Here is a 19,767-nt window from a genome sequence, read left to right as displayed (position 1 = left end):
GCCACAAACTTCTCTTCTCCCCAATCCTGTTCAATACTTCCTCATTAGTTATGTGATCTACCCATCTAATCTTCAGCATTCTTCTGTAGCACCACATTTTGAAAGCTTCTATTCTCTTCTTGTCCAAACTATTTACCGTCCATGTTTCACTTCCATACATGGCTACACTCCATACAAATACTTTCAGAAACGACTTCCTGACACTTAAATCTATACTCGATGTTAACAAATTTCTCTTCTTCAGAAACGCTTTCCTTGCCATTGCCAGTCTACATTTTATATCCTCTCTACTTCGACTATCATCAGTTATTTTGCTCCCCAAATAGCAAAACTCCTTTACTACTTTAATGGCCGAGTGCACCAACCTCGATTAACAGTTAACCGCGGTTAAGTCGATATATAATCCTGTTCAGCGCAGTATTCTGGTGCACGAACATCGATCAAAGTTAAACGAGGGAATCGACCGCGGTTATATTTAACCGGGGCTCTTTCCCGGTTTTCTCGACATAACCACGGTTTTGGAAGCATACGCTATTAAGATGGCGGCGCGTTTTGATGTTATGGATGGCATTGAGGAAGATTTGTTATACCTTGACCATTTAAATCGTGACCGAAATCGTGTTGGAGTGATTGTGGAAAGGGGAAACCCTTTTGAAGATTATGGTGACAGGAAGTTTGAAGAGAGATTTCGTCTGTCAAAAGAAACAGTGTGGTGGTTATTAAATCAAATTAATGATAGGTTAGAATTTCCTACTGATCGGAATAACCCTGTTTCTCCGATAAACAGACTTTTGATTACTTTAAGGGCATATGCAACAGGTGCATTCAACATTCTTATTGGGGACAACAGTAATATACATCGTACAACAGCTCAACGAATCATCAGTGATGTATCAGACATCATAGCATCACTGTCTCCTCGCTTTATAAAATTTCCAACAAGAGAAGAAGTGCACTCTGTGATGTATGGTTTTAGTCAATTGGACCGATTTCCTGGCGTTCTTGGTACCTTGGATTGTACCCATATAAGAATTCAGTCTCCTGGAGGACATAATGCTGAACTTTTCCGCAATAGGAAATCATATTTTTCCTTTAACTGTCAAACCATTAGTGATCACAATTTGTTAGTAAGGGATATTGTCGCTCGATGGCCGGGCTCTGTGCACGACAGTACCATATTTCTCAACTGCGCTCGCAGAGCTCAATTTGAAAACGGAGAAATACCACAAGGTCACTTATTGGGAGATAGTGGTTATGCATGTAAATCCTACTTGTTAACTCCACTTCTAAATCCGCAAAATGAAGCAGAGCATCGGTATAACAGGTCTCATATCAAAACTAGAAACACTGTTGAGAGAAAATACGGCATGTGGAAGAGAAGATTTCCCATATTATCTGTAGGAATAAGATGTAATCCACAGGAAGCAATGTCAATCATTGTGGGTACAGCTGTCTTGCATAATATTGCGAGGAGTACAAGCAGTGATGAACCACCAGAAGATCCTGAAATTTCTCGACTTTTGAATCAGTTACGTGATGAGAGAGGCCCCAACATTGAAGACAACGAACCAGTGCTACCTGGACAGCAGATGTATCGTGATGATACATTACCTGGAAGAGCAGTTCGCCGTGCTATAATTAATGAACATTTCCGATAATCTAACATAAATTCAGACATTGTTCGTAATGAAAAATGATGATTATAGTTATGGGATTTCGCCGTATTTTCAATTTTTCAGATTATTTCAGCATGTAATCTATTTTGTTTCTGCTGTCTAGCGAACATAAAAGTACTCACTGAACTGGGTGTGTGATGCGAAATTTGAGGTTTTGTTGTGCCAGGGACAGGATGTGCTGCCTACAGACAATTACCCAGCTGCTGCTTTTCTGAGATATTTTTTTAGTGTGGAACTGTTGCTAATTCATTATTAAAGATATGTTTCTTGCATCACATTGGTTGTGAAACAAATGCAGTACTCTGTTATTTATATACATGTTCAGTTTCTGGGTATGTACTTAAATTTGAGAACAAATGACTCCATTACATTTAGAGAGTGTGTGAGTAAAAGCGAGTGGAATAAAATATCCATTATATTTCTGTATTATGTTCACTACAGATCCTAAATATCTCAAATTTTCTACTGTAACAACAAATATGTGAATGTCCAACAGTTTTGCAATATTAAAAGAGCACATTCTTTATTATTAGAACCTTACAGTTTAAGAGATTATTTTACTGCACTTCTCCTCATTAGTAATGCAGTCTTATCACCTAGATAAGCTTAAAATTGTGAATATGCAGTACACACATGGGCACAAAATAATCATTTGTGTAATAACAAAGTGTCAGATTCGGATTGCTTATTTGTTAAATTGTTTCCATATTAATCACTACTCTTTATTTACAATATGATTTTCTTAAACATAAGTGTGTGTGGCTATAAGGTTGTGCAAAGAATTGAATTACGTTGTTAATTCTAGTCAGTCATGCATGTAGCAGCACTTTACACAATATTATGCACAACTGTATGGCATTAAAAAAAAAAAAAAATACATGAAATTGAAGACAAATTTGTGTTTAGAAATTGCCACCAAAAACAAGTTCTCATTGCTACAAAAGGCAATTGAATGTTGTCAGCAATGTCTAATACTTTGGGGATCAGTGCAAGAGTAATAATTAATTAAGGAGTGTGCTACTTCGGAAGATATGAAAGCAGAACTATAATGCTGTGAGTTGACAGTACAAAGTGTCATACTTTAAGTTATTACTGAAAACTCTCTCCCTCACCCTGTCACTGATATTGATGCAGTTTTTTCACATATTTAATGCTCACCTGTAGAGAAGGGAATTCCTTGTCATTGCATAGTGCCACAGAAAAATGCCTCACTACAAATACAGTTGTGGCAGAAGTTCCTGGTTGCCATCATAAACATTAGCAGGTGCAGAATATTGCTAAGAAAGCCACACATGCTATGACTACTATAGCAGAAACCAGTGACCCATCATAGGAATGCATTTCTGAAAATATCCTGCTACAAATTTTGCTGTGATAAAAGTTATGGGCTGACATTGTAAACATTAACAGGTGCAGAGTATTGCTAGAGAAGCCACACAATTCTAATCTCACTACTGTCCATATTAGCAATGTATTATTCAATAATGCCTCTCTACAAATACTGTTATGATAAATGTTACAGGTTTCCACCACACATTACCAAGTGGTGTGGCTAGGAAAGCCACATATGCTATGCTTACTTTTGCAGAAAAGGGAACCCACCACAGCAACGTATTTCTCAACATGCCTCACTTCAAATTGTATTGTCATAAAAGATATAGGTTCCCATTATAAACATTACCTGGTGCAGATTATTGCACGGAAAATGGCACACACAAAATTATGATTTGGAGCACTTTCCCTCATAATTTAATATGTTGGGATATTCTGGTACAAACAATGCAAAACATGATAACATTGGGCCTCATGTATATAACTGTTGCAGCACATATGTTCATTACAAAGTTAGAGTAACAAGGATGCTTTATTACTATTATTTTGTTTCATTAACAGTCTACCTCATTGTTAAGTCATTTAAGTAGAAATTGGCACCTGACGCTATGGCTACAGGCCTGCAACTGACATGTAGCTTATTTGTGTAAACTGCAGTGTTGCTAATCTGTTTTTATACATGACGTAATTGTAATTTTAAGTGATTGGATGAAACTTAGTCCAGACCATATAAGCTGTAAGCAGATATTAGACAGACGACAACAACTAGGATAGTAGCAGTATCACTAACAGGACAAACACAGAGAAACAATTTGAACTGTGAGACAACTTTACAATATGATTTTCTTCAAACATAAGTGTGTGTGGCTATAAGGTTGTGCAAAGAATTGAATTACGCTGTTAATTCTAGTCAGTCATGCGTGTAGCAGCACTTTACACAATATTATGCACAACTGTATGGCATTAAAAAAAAAAAACCATGAAATTGAAGACAAATTTGTGTTTAGAAATTGCCACCAATAACAAGTTCTCATTGCTACAAAAGGCAATGGAATGTTGTCAGCAATGTCTAATACTTTGGGGATCAGTGCAAGAGCAATAATTAGTTAAGGAGTGTGCTACTTCGGAAGATATGAAAGCAGAACTGTAATGCTGTGGGTTGACAGTACGAACTGTCATACTTTAAGTTATTGCTGAGGGAAACTCCCTCCCTCACTCTGTCACTGATATTGATAAAGTTTTTTCACATATTTAATGCTCACCTGTAGAGAAGGGAATTCCTTGTCATTGCATAGTGCCACAGAAAAATGCCTCACTACAAATACAGTTGTGGCAGAAGTTATGGGTTGCCATCACAAACATTAGCAGGTGTAGAATATTGCTAAGAAAGCCACACATGCTATGACTACTATAGCAGAAACCAGTGACCCATCATAGGAATGCATTTCTGAAAATATCTTGCTACAAATTTTGCTGTGGTAAAAGTTATGGACTGACATTGTGAACATTAACAGGTGCAGAGTATTGCTAGAGAAGCCACACAATGCTAATCTCACTACTGTCCATATTAGCAATGCATTATTCAATAATGCCTCTCTACAAATACTGTTATGATAAATGTTACAGGTTTCCACCACACACATTACCAAGTGGTGTGGTTAGGAAAGCCACATATGCTATGCTTACTTTTGCAGAAAAGAGAACCCACCACAGCAATGTATTTCTCAACATGCCTCACTTCAAATTGTATTGTCATAAAAGATATAGGTTCCCATTATAAACATTACCTGGTGCAGAGTATTGCACAGAAAATGGCACACACAAAATTATGATTTGGAGCACTTTCCCTCATATTCTGGTACAAACAATGCAAAACATTATAACATTGGGCCTCATGAATATAACTGTTGCAGCACATATGTTCATTACAAAGTTAGAGTAACAAGGATGCTTTATTACTATTATTTTGTTTCATTAACAGTCTACCTTATTGTTAAGTCATTTAAGTAGAAATTGGCACCTGACGCTATGGCTGCTGGCCTGCAACTGACATGTATCTTACTTGTGTAAACTGCAGTGTTGCTAATCTGTTTTTATATATGAAGTAATTCTAATTTTAAGTGATTGGATGAAACTTAGTCCAGACCAAATAAGCTGTAAGCAGATATTAGACAGACAACAACTAGGATAGAAGCAGTATCACTAACAGGACGAACACAGAGAAACAATTTGAACCGAGAGACAACTTTAATACATTAGACAAAATACAACATAGCACAAAAAATATACAACATAGCACAAAAAATTAAAAAAATTCACTATCACAGGAAAAAAAAAGTCACGTGTCACTGGCATTTTTCTTCTTCCAGTACTTCAGTTTTTCTTTCAGGGCCAGAATCTTTAAATTTTTTATCCTCAGCTCCTTTTGGTGCTCTGCCTTCATCATGAGTAATTGGGCCTCCAGTACTTCCACTCTCTTCTTGCAAACATTGTCAATCACTGTTCCCGAACCTGATGGCCTTGGTTTTGCAGGCATCCTGCGACGATTCCATGTATTTTTTGGCGTGCAAATGTTTTCATTGGGTTGATCAGGAGACTGTGAAACAGGTTGCAACTGGGTGACATCCGCCAGAACATTATTTGGTGTCTCTTTACTTAATAATATGACAGGTGTGTGGGAATTGCTAGGTTGTGTGCACTCTGCTAACTCTACAACTGAAGCAGGTGGTGTATTCTCACTGCACTGCACTTCACTGCTCTCCATGTTGACAACATCCACAATCAGGCTGAACTGTGCATCGGAATCATATGCATTTGCTAACGGTTTCATTGAGGAACCAACAATTTCTAATAGTTTAGCCCGATCATGGATCGTGGTTTTTTGGGTAGGCTTCCCCCCACCTGTTTTATATACTTCCACCTTTTCTTCTGCAAGGTCTTTTCGAAGTCTTCTTTTCATATTTTCATAACAGGTTTTCAGCCTGTCACAGGATCTTTTTGTCACACCTGAAATTAAATAAATGTAGTTTGTAGTACCATAAATTAATTCTTATATTATTTGCATTCATAAGTCCATTTTGCATTCTGAGGCTCTTAACTTATAACTGCAATAAACATCTAAGATCTGTATATGGCTTGTGTTTACATATCAGTTCATTAAAATGAAAGTGGTATAGGCATATATGAAGAATACGGCACAGGGCTAAGTGAGAAACGTATGTTCACAATTTTCAACATAAAAGCTTCCGTTAGTCACATAATATTTAGTTAACAGTAGCACGGCATTGGATTTTAAATTTAAAACTAACAAAACAATTCCAACCGTAAATGTGCATAGTCCTATCACGTATTTCAGTGGTACGCCAATAACAGTTTTAAATTTCAAACTAAAAGCCAGTGTGTCCCATATCCTACGCTTACGATGAACCTAGAAAAGTTATTTATTTATGAGTAAACTTACCAGGAGTAGAATTAAATTGCGCCTCCACATGGGACCACATCGCCTGTTTTTCTTTTAAGCTGCAGCCGTCGGTTTTCTTATTTTCAAGAACGGATGCATTTGCACCCACCAGTTCAAGAAGTACATCTATCTCGTACTTCGAGAAATTCGGTGTTCTTCTTTTATTCTCCATTATTCTCCAAAAAAGAAACCAACAGATCAGAAATAGGTACCGAGGTACGTAAACACACTTCTGCTAGTCGACGGAAAAAACAGCAAAGATAGAACGTGGCACCAGCGATTATCTGTCCAATTTCTTGTTTACTAACATCTTTGTGTTGCCAGGGCACGTTCCATTGCAATGTAGAGAGTTAACCGCGGTCAAATGCACAGTTGGCTGACGACGGTTTGCTGACCAGCGATTAACGTTGGTGCACTGCAGAAACATTTTAAACGCGATTTACTTTTAACCATGATCGCGGGACCTTGGTTATCATGCTTTTTGACCGGGGTTGGTGCACTCGGCCATAAGTGTCTCATTTCCTAATCTAATACCCTCAACATCACCCGACTTAATTCGACTACATTCCATTATTCTCGTTTTGTTTTTGTTGATGTTCATCTTATATCCTCCCTTCAAGACATCATCCATTTCGTTCAACTGCTCTTCCAAGTCCTTTGCTGTCTCTGAGAGAATTACAATGTCATCGGCGAACCTCAAAGTTTTTATTTCTTCTCCATGGATTTTAATACCTACCCCGAATTTTTCTTTTGTTTCCTTTACTGCTTGCTCAATATACAGATTGAATAACATCGGGGAGAGGCTACAACCCTGTCTTACTCCCTTCCCAACCACTGCTTCCCTTTCATGTTCCTCGACTCTTATAACTGCCATCTGGTTTCTGTACAAATTGTAAATAGCCTTTCGCTCCCTGTATTTTACCCCTGCCACCTTTAGAATTTGAAAGAGAGTATTCCAGTCAACATTGTCAAAAGCTTTCTCTAAGTCTACAAATGCTAGAAACGTAGGTTTGCCTTTCCTTAATCTTTCTTCTAAGATAAGTCGTAAGGTCAGTATTGCCTCATGTGTTCAGTATTTCTACGGAATCCAAACTGATCTTCCCCGAGGTCGGCTTCTACTAGTTTTTCCATTCGTCTGTAAAGAATTCGTGTTAGTATTTTGCAGCTGTGGCTTATTAAACTAATTGTTCGGTAATTTTCACACCTGTCAACACCTGCTTTCTTTGGGATTGGAATTATTATATTGTTCTTGAAGTCTGTGGGTATTTCGCCTGTTTCATACATCTTGCTCACCAGATGGTAGAGTTTTGTCAGGACTGGCTCTCCCAAGGCCGTCAGTAGTTCCAATGGAATTTTGTCTACTCTGGGGGCCTTGTTTCGACCCAGGGCTTTCAGTGCTCTGTCAAACTCTTCACGCAGTATCGTATCTCCCATTTCATCTTCATCTACATCCTCTTCCATTTCCATAATATTGTCCTCAAGTGCATCGCCCTTGTATAGACCCCCTATATACTCCTTCCACCTTTCTGCTTTCCCTTCTTTGCTTAGAACTGGGTTTCCATCTGAGCTCTTGATGTTCATACAAGTGGTTCTCTTATCTCCAAAAGTCTCTTTAATTTTCCTGTAGGCAGTATCTATCTTACCCCTAGTGAGATACGCCTCTACATCCTTACATTTGTCCTCTAGCCATCCCTGCTTAGCCATTTTGCACTTCCTGTCGATCTCATTTTTGAGACGTTTGTATTCCTTTTTGCCTGCTTCATTTACTGCATTTTTATATTTTCTCCTTTCATCAATTAAATTCAATATTTCTTCTGTTACCCAAGGATTTCTACTAGCCCTCGTCTTTTTACCTACTTGATCCTCTGCTGCCTTCACTACTTCATCCCTCAAAGCTACCCATTCTTCTTCTGCTGTATTTCTTTCCCCCATTCCTGTCAATTGTTCCCTTATGCTCTCCCTGAAACTCTGTACAACCTCTGGTTCTTTCAGTTTATCCAGGTCCCATCTCCTTAAATTCCCACCTTTTTGCAGTTTCTTTAGTTTTAATCTACAGGTCATAACCAATAGATTGTGGTCAGAGTCCACATCTGCCCCTGGAAATGTCTTACAATTTAAAACCTGGTTCCTAAATCTCTGTCTTACCATTATATAATCTATCTGATACCTTTTAGTGTCTCCAGGGTTCTTCCATGTATACAACCTTCTATCATGATTCTTAAGATAAGAAACATCATTTACAGTTGATTCACCGAAAAAGAAAGACCCATAAACTTTCTGCAGGAATATTTCTTGGGGCTAAGCGTGAAAGACTCGCACTCTTTCAACACATTTTTCAGTCACTTTTTGTCATTCCATACTCTTCCCATAGCACACAGCTATACAAACAAAACTGTTTGAATTGCTCTTTCATTTGGTATATTGAACGTAGTAAATGCTACAGCACCTTAAAACCTGTATGTTCATTTTGAAACACCCTGTATATCTACTGACTGCTTTAAACTACGTGATGGGGCTGTGTGAAATTTCTTTATTTTAGTTGTCAGTTTCATAGGCTGCCACATTGTCGTTGGTGTTGTCTGTATGTGTTGCATAACTACTTCTTGCAAAGAAATGAAGGGATTTGTCTCAAGCGGTACAGACATTTTTAAAGAAAAATAAATTAGGCATAGTATTTGCTACATAAATCTCTATCATGCTGAAAAACTTGAAAATATAGGAAGACATAAGATTGTTGTACCATTAATGAAGTTGTTGAACAAAATATGAATTAAAACATTTGGTAATTTTATACGCAAGATTTAGAAAGTATATATTATCTGTGTCATTGTAGATTTACATTTAATTTAACAAGAAGGATCATGTAAAGTATTTACTACTATCTCCATTTTTTTTATTTCAGATCAAGATTATAATAAAGCAATTGACTTTTATACACAAGCAATTGAAGCAAATCCAAATGTTGCTGTTTATTATGCCAACAGGAGTTTTGCATACTTAAGAACAGAATGCTTTGGTTATGCATTGACAGATGCTTCTAAGGCGATAAGCTTAGACAAGACGTACATTAAAGGATATTATCGGAGAGCAGCAGCATATATGTCACTTGGGAAATTCAAATTGGCTTTGAAAGATTTTGAAGCTGTAAGTAAGTATGTAATATCATTGTGTAAAAGTGTATGTCATGAAAGATATTTCACAGATGTTTTGTTTTTCCAGGTTACAAAAGCTAAACCAAATGATGAAGATGCAAAAGCCAAATATGCCCAGTGTAACAAAATGGTGAAGAAAATTGCATTTGAGAAGGCCATTGCAGTCGATCATGGGAAGAAAAGTATAGCTGACACAATTGAACTGGAAAACATGAGTATGTTGCCACAATCTTTTTTAACGTTTGTTGTGAAGGATATTTAATGAGTTTTGTATATAAACTGTATTCATGTTGCTGCATTAAAGCTTAGTTTGTGATATCTGATATCTCTACAGCCATAGAAGATGATTATGATGGACCCAAATTAGAAGATGGGAAGGTCACGTTGCAATTCATGGTAGACCTTATGCAACAGTATAAAGAACAACGGAAGCTTCATAGGAAGTATGCATACAAGGTAATTTAGTATAAATAATACCTTACAATGGAGTGCGTGTCTGCAGTTCATTATTTCCTTTATCAGTTTGTCAAAACTACTATTTACCAAAGATACCTTTTAATTTCTGTTCTCTATAAGTTATGAGAACATTTATATTAAGTGTTTGTTATGTAGCTTATCCAACAACTGCAAACTTAAGTTTTGTTAAATTGTGGTCATAAGAACCTAAATAATACAACCTACCGTGAAAAATCGAACAGAAAACTAAAAGATCTACGTGGATGCTTTGTCAATAAATTGTCTGGAAGGAAAACACCACTCCTATAGGTATATACACACCATGAAGGCTAATAAGATCATTCTGTGCAGAGCTCTCTTTGCCTGACCTTGTGTGGCACTTCGTGTGATGTGGAAAGCAAAAAGAAGAAAAGGGCTAAAGGATGCTACTTTTGTAGTGTGTGGAAAGTGAGAATTTGGATTGTATGGGGGAGGCATGCGTGGATAGTTCATGCAGTTATCTAACCACTGTGCCAAGGTGGCATATAAAACTTAGGAGACCCGGGTTCGAATCCTGGCCTTGCTAGAAGTTTTCCTTTGTTGCCAATGAATTCTTTCATTGCCCAAAAGCAACAAAGATACAAACTTCATATGAACTTCTACTTTCTGAAAAAAATTGTGTCAACAGGAATAATTATTGTCACCACTTAAGGTCCTTTAACATCACAGCACTTTACCTTATTTTGTTCATTGACAACCAGATTGACAAGTCTACAATTACTGTAATTAATTGTTTAGTCAGTGCCATTGGGGTGTAACAGATTAGAAGAGAGAGCAATGGCAGGAAGTGCCTTGACTGTGATACTGCCTTAAGTGCTGTCCCTTGCAGTTTCGTAAAATTTTGTATATTTATGTCTGAAGTGAACAGAAGCTTACTGTGCAATGGTTAATTTTATAATCAAGTAAATACTGTTGACAAAGAACTTTACATTGATAATAAGGGCTCCAGTAAAATTCAGTGGTTAAATTAAAATAGTGCTTTGCTTCCAGTTGGAAGTATTGAAACCAAATGTAAATTATTACCTAGGCCTTGTGTGGTATTATTTACAGATTGCTAGTAGTCACTTTGCTTTAAAATTTTTGCAAATTTATGTCCAACATAAGATTATTTGATTACAGAATAGTCTCTAGAGTAAATTTTTGATGTTTAATCGAACAATGGAAACTTCAGGTTGGAATATCAACCATGTTGTTTTACTACTTATTCCAAAAGTTTACAAGCTTTATTTATTGGTTGAGCTTCAAAGTGTTTTGTTTAGTGCCATGTGCTGTAACTTTAAATAAGTCCTCTCAGTACAAAGGATCACTAAATTAAAAAGGTATGCTAAGCCTCAGAAAAACATTAATTCCAATCTGATGCAGTGTCATTGGCCATTTATTCATGCCATACTTGCTAAGAAAAACTGATTTTCAATTGCTAATGTACTAAAACTGGCATAGATTTAATTTAAAGTATGATAAAAGGAAAACTACCAAAATACCTACAATTGTTGGCTGTAGACAGTTGTGGTGGATGGCTGCACTCAGTGCTATGATGTAAACACCAGCAGTTGCAGAATTTTTTGTGTTTTGGATACATAACAGTGCTGTTCACAATTCCTGGATAGTGTCTGCTTAAAATTGTTAGAAAAATCATGCTCTGTACTTTTTGTTCATTTCAAGTCTTCTGCTACCTAAAACTTAACATTCAACAAAGATCTGAGTGGTGTTTTTCATTCTTGTTCTTCTATGTTCGCCTGACAGCTAGATGTTAGCTGTACACTAACCCAAAGATAAGTTTTTCTGCATGTTATTACTTTAAGTGTATTCAGTGTCATCTGTGTCACATGTCAAAGTTGCCTTATGTTAGGATGGGAGAAACATGTTGGATTGGTGCAGTGGGTTGATGTTTCCCTGGGGTGATTGTAGTGAGGAAGTTAGTAAAGTGTCAGATGAGGCTCTCTGATGGAGTTGTAGATTATGTTGTCAATCATTGAACAGGAAAGATAGATTTGTGTCCTTCAGGCAGAATTAGAAACTGAGTATTTTGAATTAGATGGCTTGAAGGGACAAAAGCCAATCAGAGAACAACCTCATTTAGTTTTTGAGCTAGTAGAGTGTTCACTCAAAGGAATAAATTTAAGGCTAGGTCAGTAGAAAAGTCAAATAGAAGAGAGTTTTGATGCTAGGTAGCAGTCACAGGAGGGGTATAGACCAAATGCTAAAGGAAAAGCTAGGTGTTGAATGCCAGGTGACAAGCATTATGAAACCTAGTGCCAAGCTTAGCCAGGTGACAGAGAATATAGGGCCCTTGTGCAGAGATTTTGATGGAGAGGATCACGTACTTGTAAGAGTAGTGAGCAGCAAATAGCCTGACAAGCAATTTGGAGTATAGTATAAGTTATAACACACCCACACTCTCAGGTATATTGATGTCGGGTGTATTCTAGTGTTCTGTACTTCACAGAAAATGCATTGGTGTTGAAGAATATCTGTGACCAAAAAATGGTGGCAAGATTATCATTGATCATAATCCAGCAGTTGAGTATAATGTACAACTAGAGGGTTGGAAAAGTAGAAATAGGGCAGTAGTTTCACATGTCTTCCCTCGACCCTTTTTTAAACAGTGGTCTGACTTCAGCATACTTAAACCCATCAGGAAAGCATCAATGTTTTTAAAAGGTTGGTTGATTCTTTTTAGTTTGTGGAGGTGCTATTATTTGATATTTTTTTAATCACATTAGTGGGTATCCTATGCCATCCAGCAAAGTTTTAATTTTTTAATGATAATATAATATTTGACAATGTTGATTGGAATACTCTCTTTCAAATTCTGAAGGTGGCAGGGGTAAAATACAGGGAGCGAAAGGCTATTTACAATTTGTACAGAAAGCAGATGGCAGTTATAAGAGTCGAGGGACATGAAAGGGAAGCAGTGGTTGGGAAGGGAGTGAGACAGGGTTGTAGCCTATCCCCGATGTTATTCAATCTGTATATTCAGCAAGCAATAAAGGAAACAAAAGAAAAGTTCGGAGTAGGTATTAAAATCCATGGAGAAGAAATAAAAACTTTGAGGTTCGCCGATAACATCGTAATTCTGTCAGAAACCGCAAAGGACTTGGAAGAGCAGCTGAACGGAATGGACAGTGTCTTGAAAAGAGGATATAAGATGAACATCAACAAAAGCAAAATGAGGATAATGGAATGTAGTCGAATTAAGTCGGGTGATGCTGAGAGAATTAGATTAGGAAATGAGACACATAAAGTAGTAAAGGAGTTTTGCTATTTGGGGAGCAAAATAACTGACGATGGTCAAAGTAGAGAGGATATAAACTGTAGACCGGCAATGGCAAGGAAAGCCTTTCTGAAGAAGAAAAATTTATTAACATCGAGTATAGATTTAAATGTCAGGAAGTCGTTTCTGAAAGTATTTGTATCGAGTGTAGCCACGTATGGAAGTGAAATGTGAACGATAAATAGTTTAGACAAGAAGAGAATAGAAGCTTACGAAATGTGGTGCTACAGAAGAACGCTGAAGATTAGATGGGTAGATCACATAACTAATGAGGAGGTATTCAATAGAATTGGAGAGAAAAGGAGCTTGTGGCACAAGTTGACTAGAAGAAGGGATCGGTTGGTAGGACATGTTCTGAGGCATCAAGGGATCACCAATTTAGTATTGGAGGGCAGTGTGGAGGGTAAAAATCGTAGAGGGAGACCAAGAGATGAATACACTAAGCAGATTCAGAAGGATGTAGGTTGCAGTAGGTACTGGGAGATGAAGAAGCTTGCACAGGATAGAATAGCATGGAGAGCTGCATCAAACCAGTCTCAGGACTGAAGACCACAACAACAGCAACAATATAATATTTTCCACATTCTTTATTGAGACAGTTTTAAAAATCTGTGAGATACTCAGCTTCTTGGAGTCCAAAGGGATTGGCTCTGCTATGTCAACATCTGACTTTGCCACATTTAGAATAATTCATTCAAGAACTCTAGTATTTGAGCTGGGTTTACAGTAAGACTATCATCTACTTTAATACTAGATTTTTAATTACTACTATCTCTAATCTCTAACTGTGATTAGGCAATGGACCACACTGCTTTTGTCATACTTTTATGTTGTAACATTACATTTTTGTTGCCACTTGTTTGGCTGCTTTCACAACTTTTTAAAATACAGCTTTATAATCCTAACATGCTCAGTAAAGTGCCTAGTTTTATTATATCTCACTTCATCATGAAGTTTCTGCTTCCTGGCACTAGAAATTTTTGTACCCTGAGTTATCTATTTAAATTTATTAGTTATTTTGTATCATGTGACTGTAAATATAAAATTATCTTTAAACATTTCAAGGAAGCTGCTTAAAAATTGTAAAGTTTACTAATACATGAAATACAGCTTTCGTAAAGTCATTCAACCTCTCCTAACTTGTTAGTAAACTAGCTGTTAAATGCTGTTGCATTCACATATCAGTAGACTTGTTACAATGAGTGATGGTGAGTAAGCAAGCTGCTGTACATACAATAACATCAGCTGCCCTCAGGTATCTGCCTGTTTGGATAAGCATACCCCATGATCTGCTCTTCACTCTCTCTTCCCAAGCTGTCCCAGCAATGTCCAGTGTCGGCATGCAGAGCATTGCTACCAAGCAGTGCGTACAAAGAAGGGGCATGGGGAGGGACACACATCTGTGCATTGTGCTATTGAAGGAGTGTGCAAGTATGGATTAAAAACACTGAATGTTGTCCTTCCTTATTGAACGATAATTTATTGTTGCCAATTCATACTTATTATGAACTGTGTCCTGTTGAAAATATTACTAACAATTACTAACTTGTGTTCAGGTGATGACATTAAATGCACTGTGAAGTTAATACCTATGATTAATCAATATTTCATACTAGTTTTTGTCACAGTTAAGCTCGGTAAGATTTTACAAATAGTAGCAATCACTATAAGCGTACTGAAATTGTAAGAGCCAAAGTTACATAATACTCTTACAGAACAAGAAAAATATAAACACTTTTGTTTAAATGTAAGAGATTCACTACACTTTGCCTGTATTTTGCAGTTATTTTTAATATACATGAAATTTCTTTCTCAAATGGTTATAGACTGCAGTTAACACATAAAATTACATGTGAACTTCAGTTAATTGTCACTGCTTCCAGTTTCATGAATTAGCCTAATTTTAAGTATTAATGTCAAGTCCATTTAACTTCTTTTAAACCTGATAATATGTCTCTTATTAATGTTTCAATTGGTAATAATGATGATAGGAAAAGATCCTTTAATATTGGAAAGTACTGAATCTGGGACTCTAACAAACCTTCTACAATATTGCACTGCTAAACGTTATACAATATTGCTTTGCCAAATGGCACAGTCTTAACTTTGAAATGAGCTGCAGATGGTGCAGCATATTGCATCTTGTGGCAACAATAATTGACATCCATATAGCCAGCTCTTTTTGATTATACCGTGTTCTGTGACCCAGGTATATGCTCACTCATTGAACATCTACAGCACCTTGCTGCACTTTCTATTTATTGATAGTGGACTTAATTATGTACGCTAGCACAGCCATATTGCATCCATTCTCAATTACTGTAAGCTCTGAACTGCTCTTGTCTGTCCTCACATGCTCACACCTCAACAATGTTAGTGCCATACTCTCAATGTCTTTGGATTGCACAAAATACAAGGTCCCTGACTTTGCCAGTGTTTCTACTACAGTATTTTACTGTAGTGATTTTGCATAGTTTGTTTTAAAGATATATTACAGTCCTCCAGTTAATGATCATTGCCAATAAAAATAATAAAACTCATATGTTTACATTTGGAAAATATTATCAAGATTGTAAAATAAATGTAGTGATAATTATAAGGCACTGTATTCTAGTGTTGTAAGGTAAACTAGAGCAAATAGGAGCAACAACAGCATACACTCATATTGAGATTGTGCTGGTTTTACAGCACAATGGCCGGTCCTCCGTTAACATGGTTGTTAGCTGTATAAACAAGGAATTGAGTAGATTACTTTTGACTGAAGCAGTCGAGTTATCTTTGCTATGCCTGTTGCTGCAGTTGGGAGCTGGGGATACACAAGTTGTGGTCTGCACATGAAGAGGAGTGGAAGGAAATATTAGCTAAGCAAAGTGTACAAAATGGAATTGGGCCACTGTGCACAAGACAAAAGCCCTGTGGTTACTGGAGTCGGGTGGGCACATTTTTCTTAGATCAGTCAGGTTACAGTCACATTATTGAAAGAAATTAGAGCAGAATAGGAATATATGTAACGGTTTCCAGAAAAGTAAAATTAATTTGTTCCATCAGAGCATTTAGGGAGTTAGAGAACAAGCCAGATGAGCTTCTTGTATGCCTAAAAGATGTGGAAAATTCTGATGTGTTAGACATTCTGTACGTCTCTGAACACCAAATAACAACAGGATAGAGAAGTTGAATATCAGGGTTCAGCGAAGAGCATCATTTCCATGTAAACAGGAAAAAAGAGTTTCTACGTATTTTAAGGTTGGACACAGTCAAAAGTATTGAAACTGTTTTCATGTAAACCAGGACTAGAACCATGTGCTTGTGAGTTGTTACTGGAGAATACTTCTCTGGTAATTTTAATGATCTACAGATCGCCTCTAGGAAACAGCCAACGATTTATAAGAAATCTAGTTGCATTATAGAGCTGCCTGTCAGACAATATAAAACAGTTCATAGTTTTTGGAGATTTCATTGTAGATTTCTTAAGAGACTGACAGGAGAAGTGAACTGGAATCATTGAGTGTTTCAGTCTAATTTCAGTACCAAATTTCCCAACTTTTGTGCAGCAAAATGGTAGGGCACTAATGACATTTTTAGACAGTGCTCAGGCTGAAACAATTAAGGTATTCTCAATTGTTAATGGACTATCTGATCTTGATGCACAATTAATCAAAATAAACAATATAGTCCCTTACAGCCCTGAAGTAGGTTGATACAGGGCAGTGAGGCATCACAAATTATCTTCACCAATAAAAAAAAGAGGAGCTGTCATTTGGTTCTGTTACTAGTTTTGATTGTGTTGACAGTTTTCGTTTGTTACCAAAATTTTAACTAAAATGGTAAAATAGTGTGTGTAATTTATACTTAATTTTGTATTTGAAACTCGTATCTAGTTACAGAAAATACTGAAAGAGATAGATGTAATCATACTTCCATAAAAAAACTGACACACTACTGCCTTCTGTTTTTTACTTGTTTATGATGTAAGTCATAATGGCTAATAATTGGATCTTTTGTTGCAGATATTACTAGATGTGAAACAACTTTTTATGAAGCAACCATCTCTTGTAGACATTAACATTCCAGATGGTAAGAAATTCACAGTGTGTGGAGATATACACGGCCAGTACTATGATCTCATGAATATATTTGAACTTAACGGAATTCCTTCAGAAGAAAATCCTTATGTATCCTTTACGTTCATGGCATTAACCCATATAATGATAGTTAGACATAAATGCTTAAATCATAAAGTCAACTAAGCTGTACTCACCAACGATAACACCACATGACTTGGATTAAAGCTTTAATGTTTTAGAATAACATTTCCGAATCAGCATGATACTTGTGCTGAGCGAAGAAGACAGAAATCACAGAGTCAATTAACAGAAGAATCTGTTCACTCTTGAGTTATTGCTAGAATCTTTTTTTATTACATTATGCAACCCTCAGCTCTGACATTCTTTGTGTGTATGTAAAAGCCCACAATGTTTCAAAGTGTTTTATATATAACATTAAGTTGGAAGCATCCATATAATGGATTGGGTAAGTTAGTTTACAGTTTAGATGAAAGTGAGGGCATATTACATCCAATAGAACCATTCCTAGTAAAGCACAGTAGAGCTCAAAACAAGTTTTAGTCGGCTGTTATACTTGGTTTCTTAATGCAAACAATGGAAGAATTAAGCTAACCACTTTACATTATAGTTGGTTTTTTGAGTGTTCAGCAGGCACATTAACAAGACTGAAAACATCATTGAGTTTTCAGTGTCCTTTCCAATGCTAACTAACAAAAATGTTCAACTACATCCTCTTGGCACTACAGCCCACTGTGTGAGATACAGTGTAAAGTGGAGTTGGAGAGAGGAGCAAGAAAGTTGAGAACAAAGTGTAGGCTGCCAGCTGTCAGGAGGGGGGGGGGGGGGGGGAGACAGGCAGCAAGGAAATGGGCAGGCCCAGTGAGCTTACATTGGTGCAGACATGGAAGCCGTGTGTGGCACACAGTAAAGCAGAGAGAGAAAGGGAGGGCTGTGATAGAGGATGACTGAACAGAGAAAAATGTAAGTGTGGAAGTGAGTGTGGGACAGAAACCGGTCAGATTTGGGGCTGGCAGGGCTGAGTTCCCAAAGGATGTGTTTTTAGGTCTATTCTCATCTACTTAACTAAGAGAAGCTGGTATTAGGGTGTAGCATCCAGGCGGCACTTTATGTGAATGAGCTATAGTTTTACAGTGTGTAATGCTTGGCAGCACTGGATAATCAACCTTGGTTTGGCCATAGTTTGGCAGTGGCCATTCATTCAGGTAGAGGTCTTGCTAGTCATCATGCTCACATAAAAGACTGTGTAGCAGATTCGGTATGTGATTTGATTTCTTTAACATGTGGTCGTGCCTCTGATATGATAGGATAGGGTATGCTTCTGGGAGGTCTAGCAGATCCTTCGCATTTCCCTTTTCAGATTTTCTATGTTTCCTACTTCATTCAAACTTCAGAAATTTTGTTGTGTTCTGCCTACTCGTCTAATATAGGGGGGCCTAGGAAATTTGCTTCTCGGATTGCTAGACAACAATTCAAGCAAATCATGTTCATGAAGTTTATTATTATAAGACAAATGACAATACTTAACTTGGAGAAATTTACAGTGGGATGTCGCAAGCAAAGGACAACATGAAACATAAGCAATCTCTTCATATACAATTCCAGTACACTGAAATGATAAGTTTCCTAAGTCACAGCTGTAGCGTTTGTAGGATGGCTTGTCTTCATCTCGGGTTGCGGCTAGGTGGCGCAGTGCTTATATTCTCTTCGTGTAGAGGCACCTCCTGTCTCGGTGTCGTCCTAGAGAGGGGTTGATCAGTGTACTAAAGGCTGATGTTGTCTTCACAGCCCTCTCTGCTATAAATGTTCCTGGCCAACATACTGGCTCTTAATGATACACTGGAACATTCCTCCCCACCAAAGGGGCGGACCATTGTCGTATAGGGAGCACAACATCGGAAGCTGTGGCTGCGGGGCACGTCAGGCCAGTCATACCCTGCCATCCGGCCTTTGCTCTGGCAGAAACGTTCCCCGGATAACAATCTGAAGGGTATGTGGGCCACCTCCTGAGGCCCATAACCAGATGTAGGTGGTCTCAGCTGCTGCAATGTGGACAGATTGAGTTCTATTGGTAGGATGAGAGGAGGCGGGCGCGGCCATGGTTCTGTCTCCATGAGGCCATCCCGCGGTGTAGTGATGACACCCTCTGGCAGTCACACTGGTCAATGCATTCTGTTCCTGTTGATCCCAGCTGATTGCTTGATGTGACATTCTGGCAGGTTATTTAGAAATAAGGTTCATTGAACGCATGTTCACAAATCCTATCCAAACTCAACTATATCAATGAAGGACGGTT

At 37.5% G+C, this 19,767-nt stretch overlaps 1 protein-coding gene across 1 annotated transcript in view; it reads left to right on the top strand.

The window, feature by feature from the left end:
• LOC126187874 (serine/threonine-protein phosphatase 5) overlaps window positions 1-19,767 on the top strand; it is a 98,664-nt gene that overhangs the window by 14,177 nt on the left and 64,720 nt on the right. The window contains exons 2-5 of the mRNA XM_049929206.1: window positions 9,371-9,612; window positions 9,688-9,835; window positions 9,955-10,076; window positions 17,397-17,561. Coding sequence (XP_049785163.1) covers window positions 9,371-9,612; window positions 9,688-9,835; window positions 9,955-10,076; window positions 17,397-17,561 — 677 coding nt within the window. The remainder of the gene's footprint in view (window positions 1-9,370; window positions 9,613-9,687; window positions 9,836-9,954; window positions 10,077-17,396; window positions 17,562-19,767) is intronic.

The sequence above is a fragment of the Schistocerca cancellata genome, chromosome 5 (assembly GCF_023864275.1).
Source record: "Schistocerca cancellata isolate TAMUIC-IGC-003103 chromosome 5, iqSchCanc2.1, whole genome shotgun sequence".
Taxonomy (NCBI): Eukaryota; Metazoa; Arthropoda; class Insecta; order Orthoptera; family Acrididae; genus Schistocerca; species Schistocerca cancellata.
The sequence above is the reverse complement of the archived record's forward strand: the minus strand, read 5'-3'. Positions and strand labels throughout refer to the sequence as shown.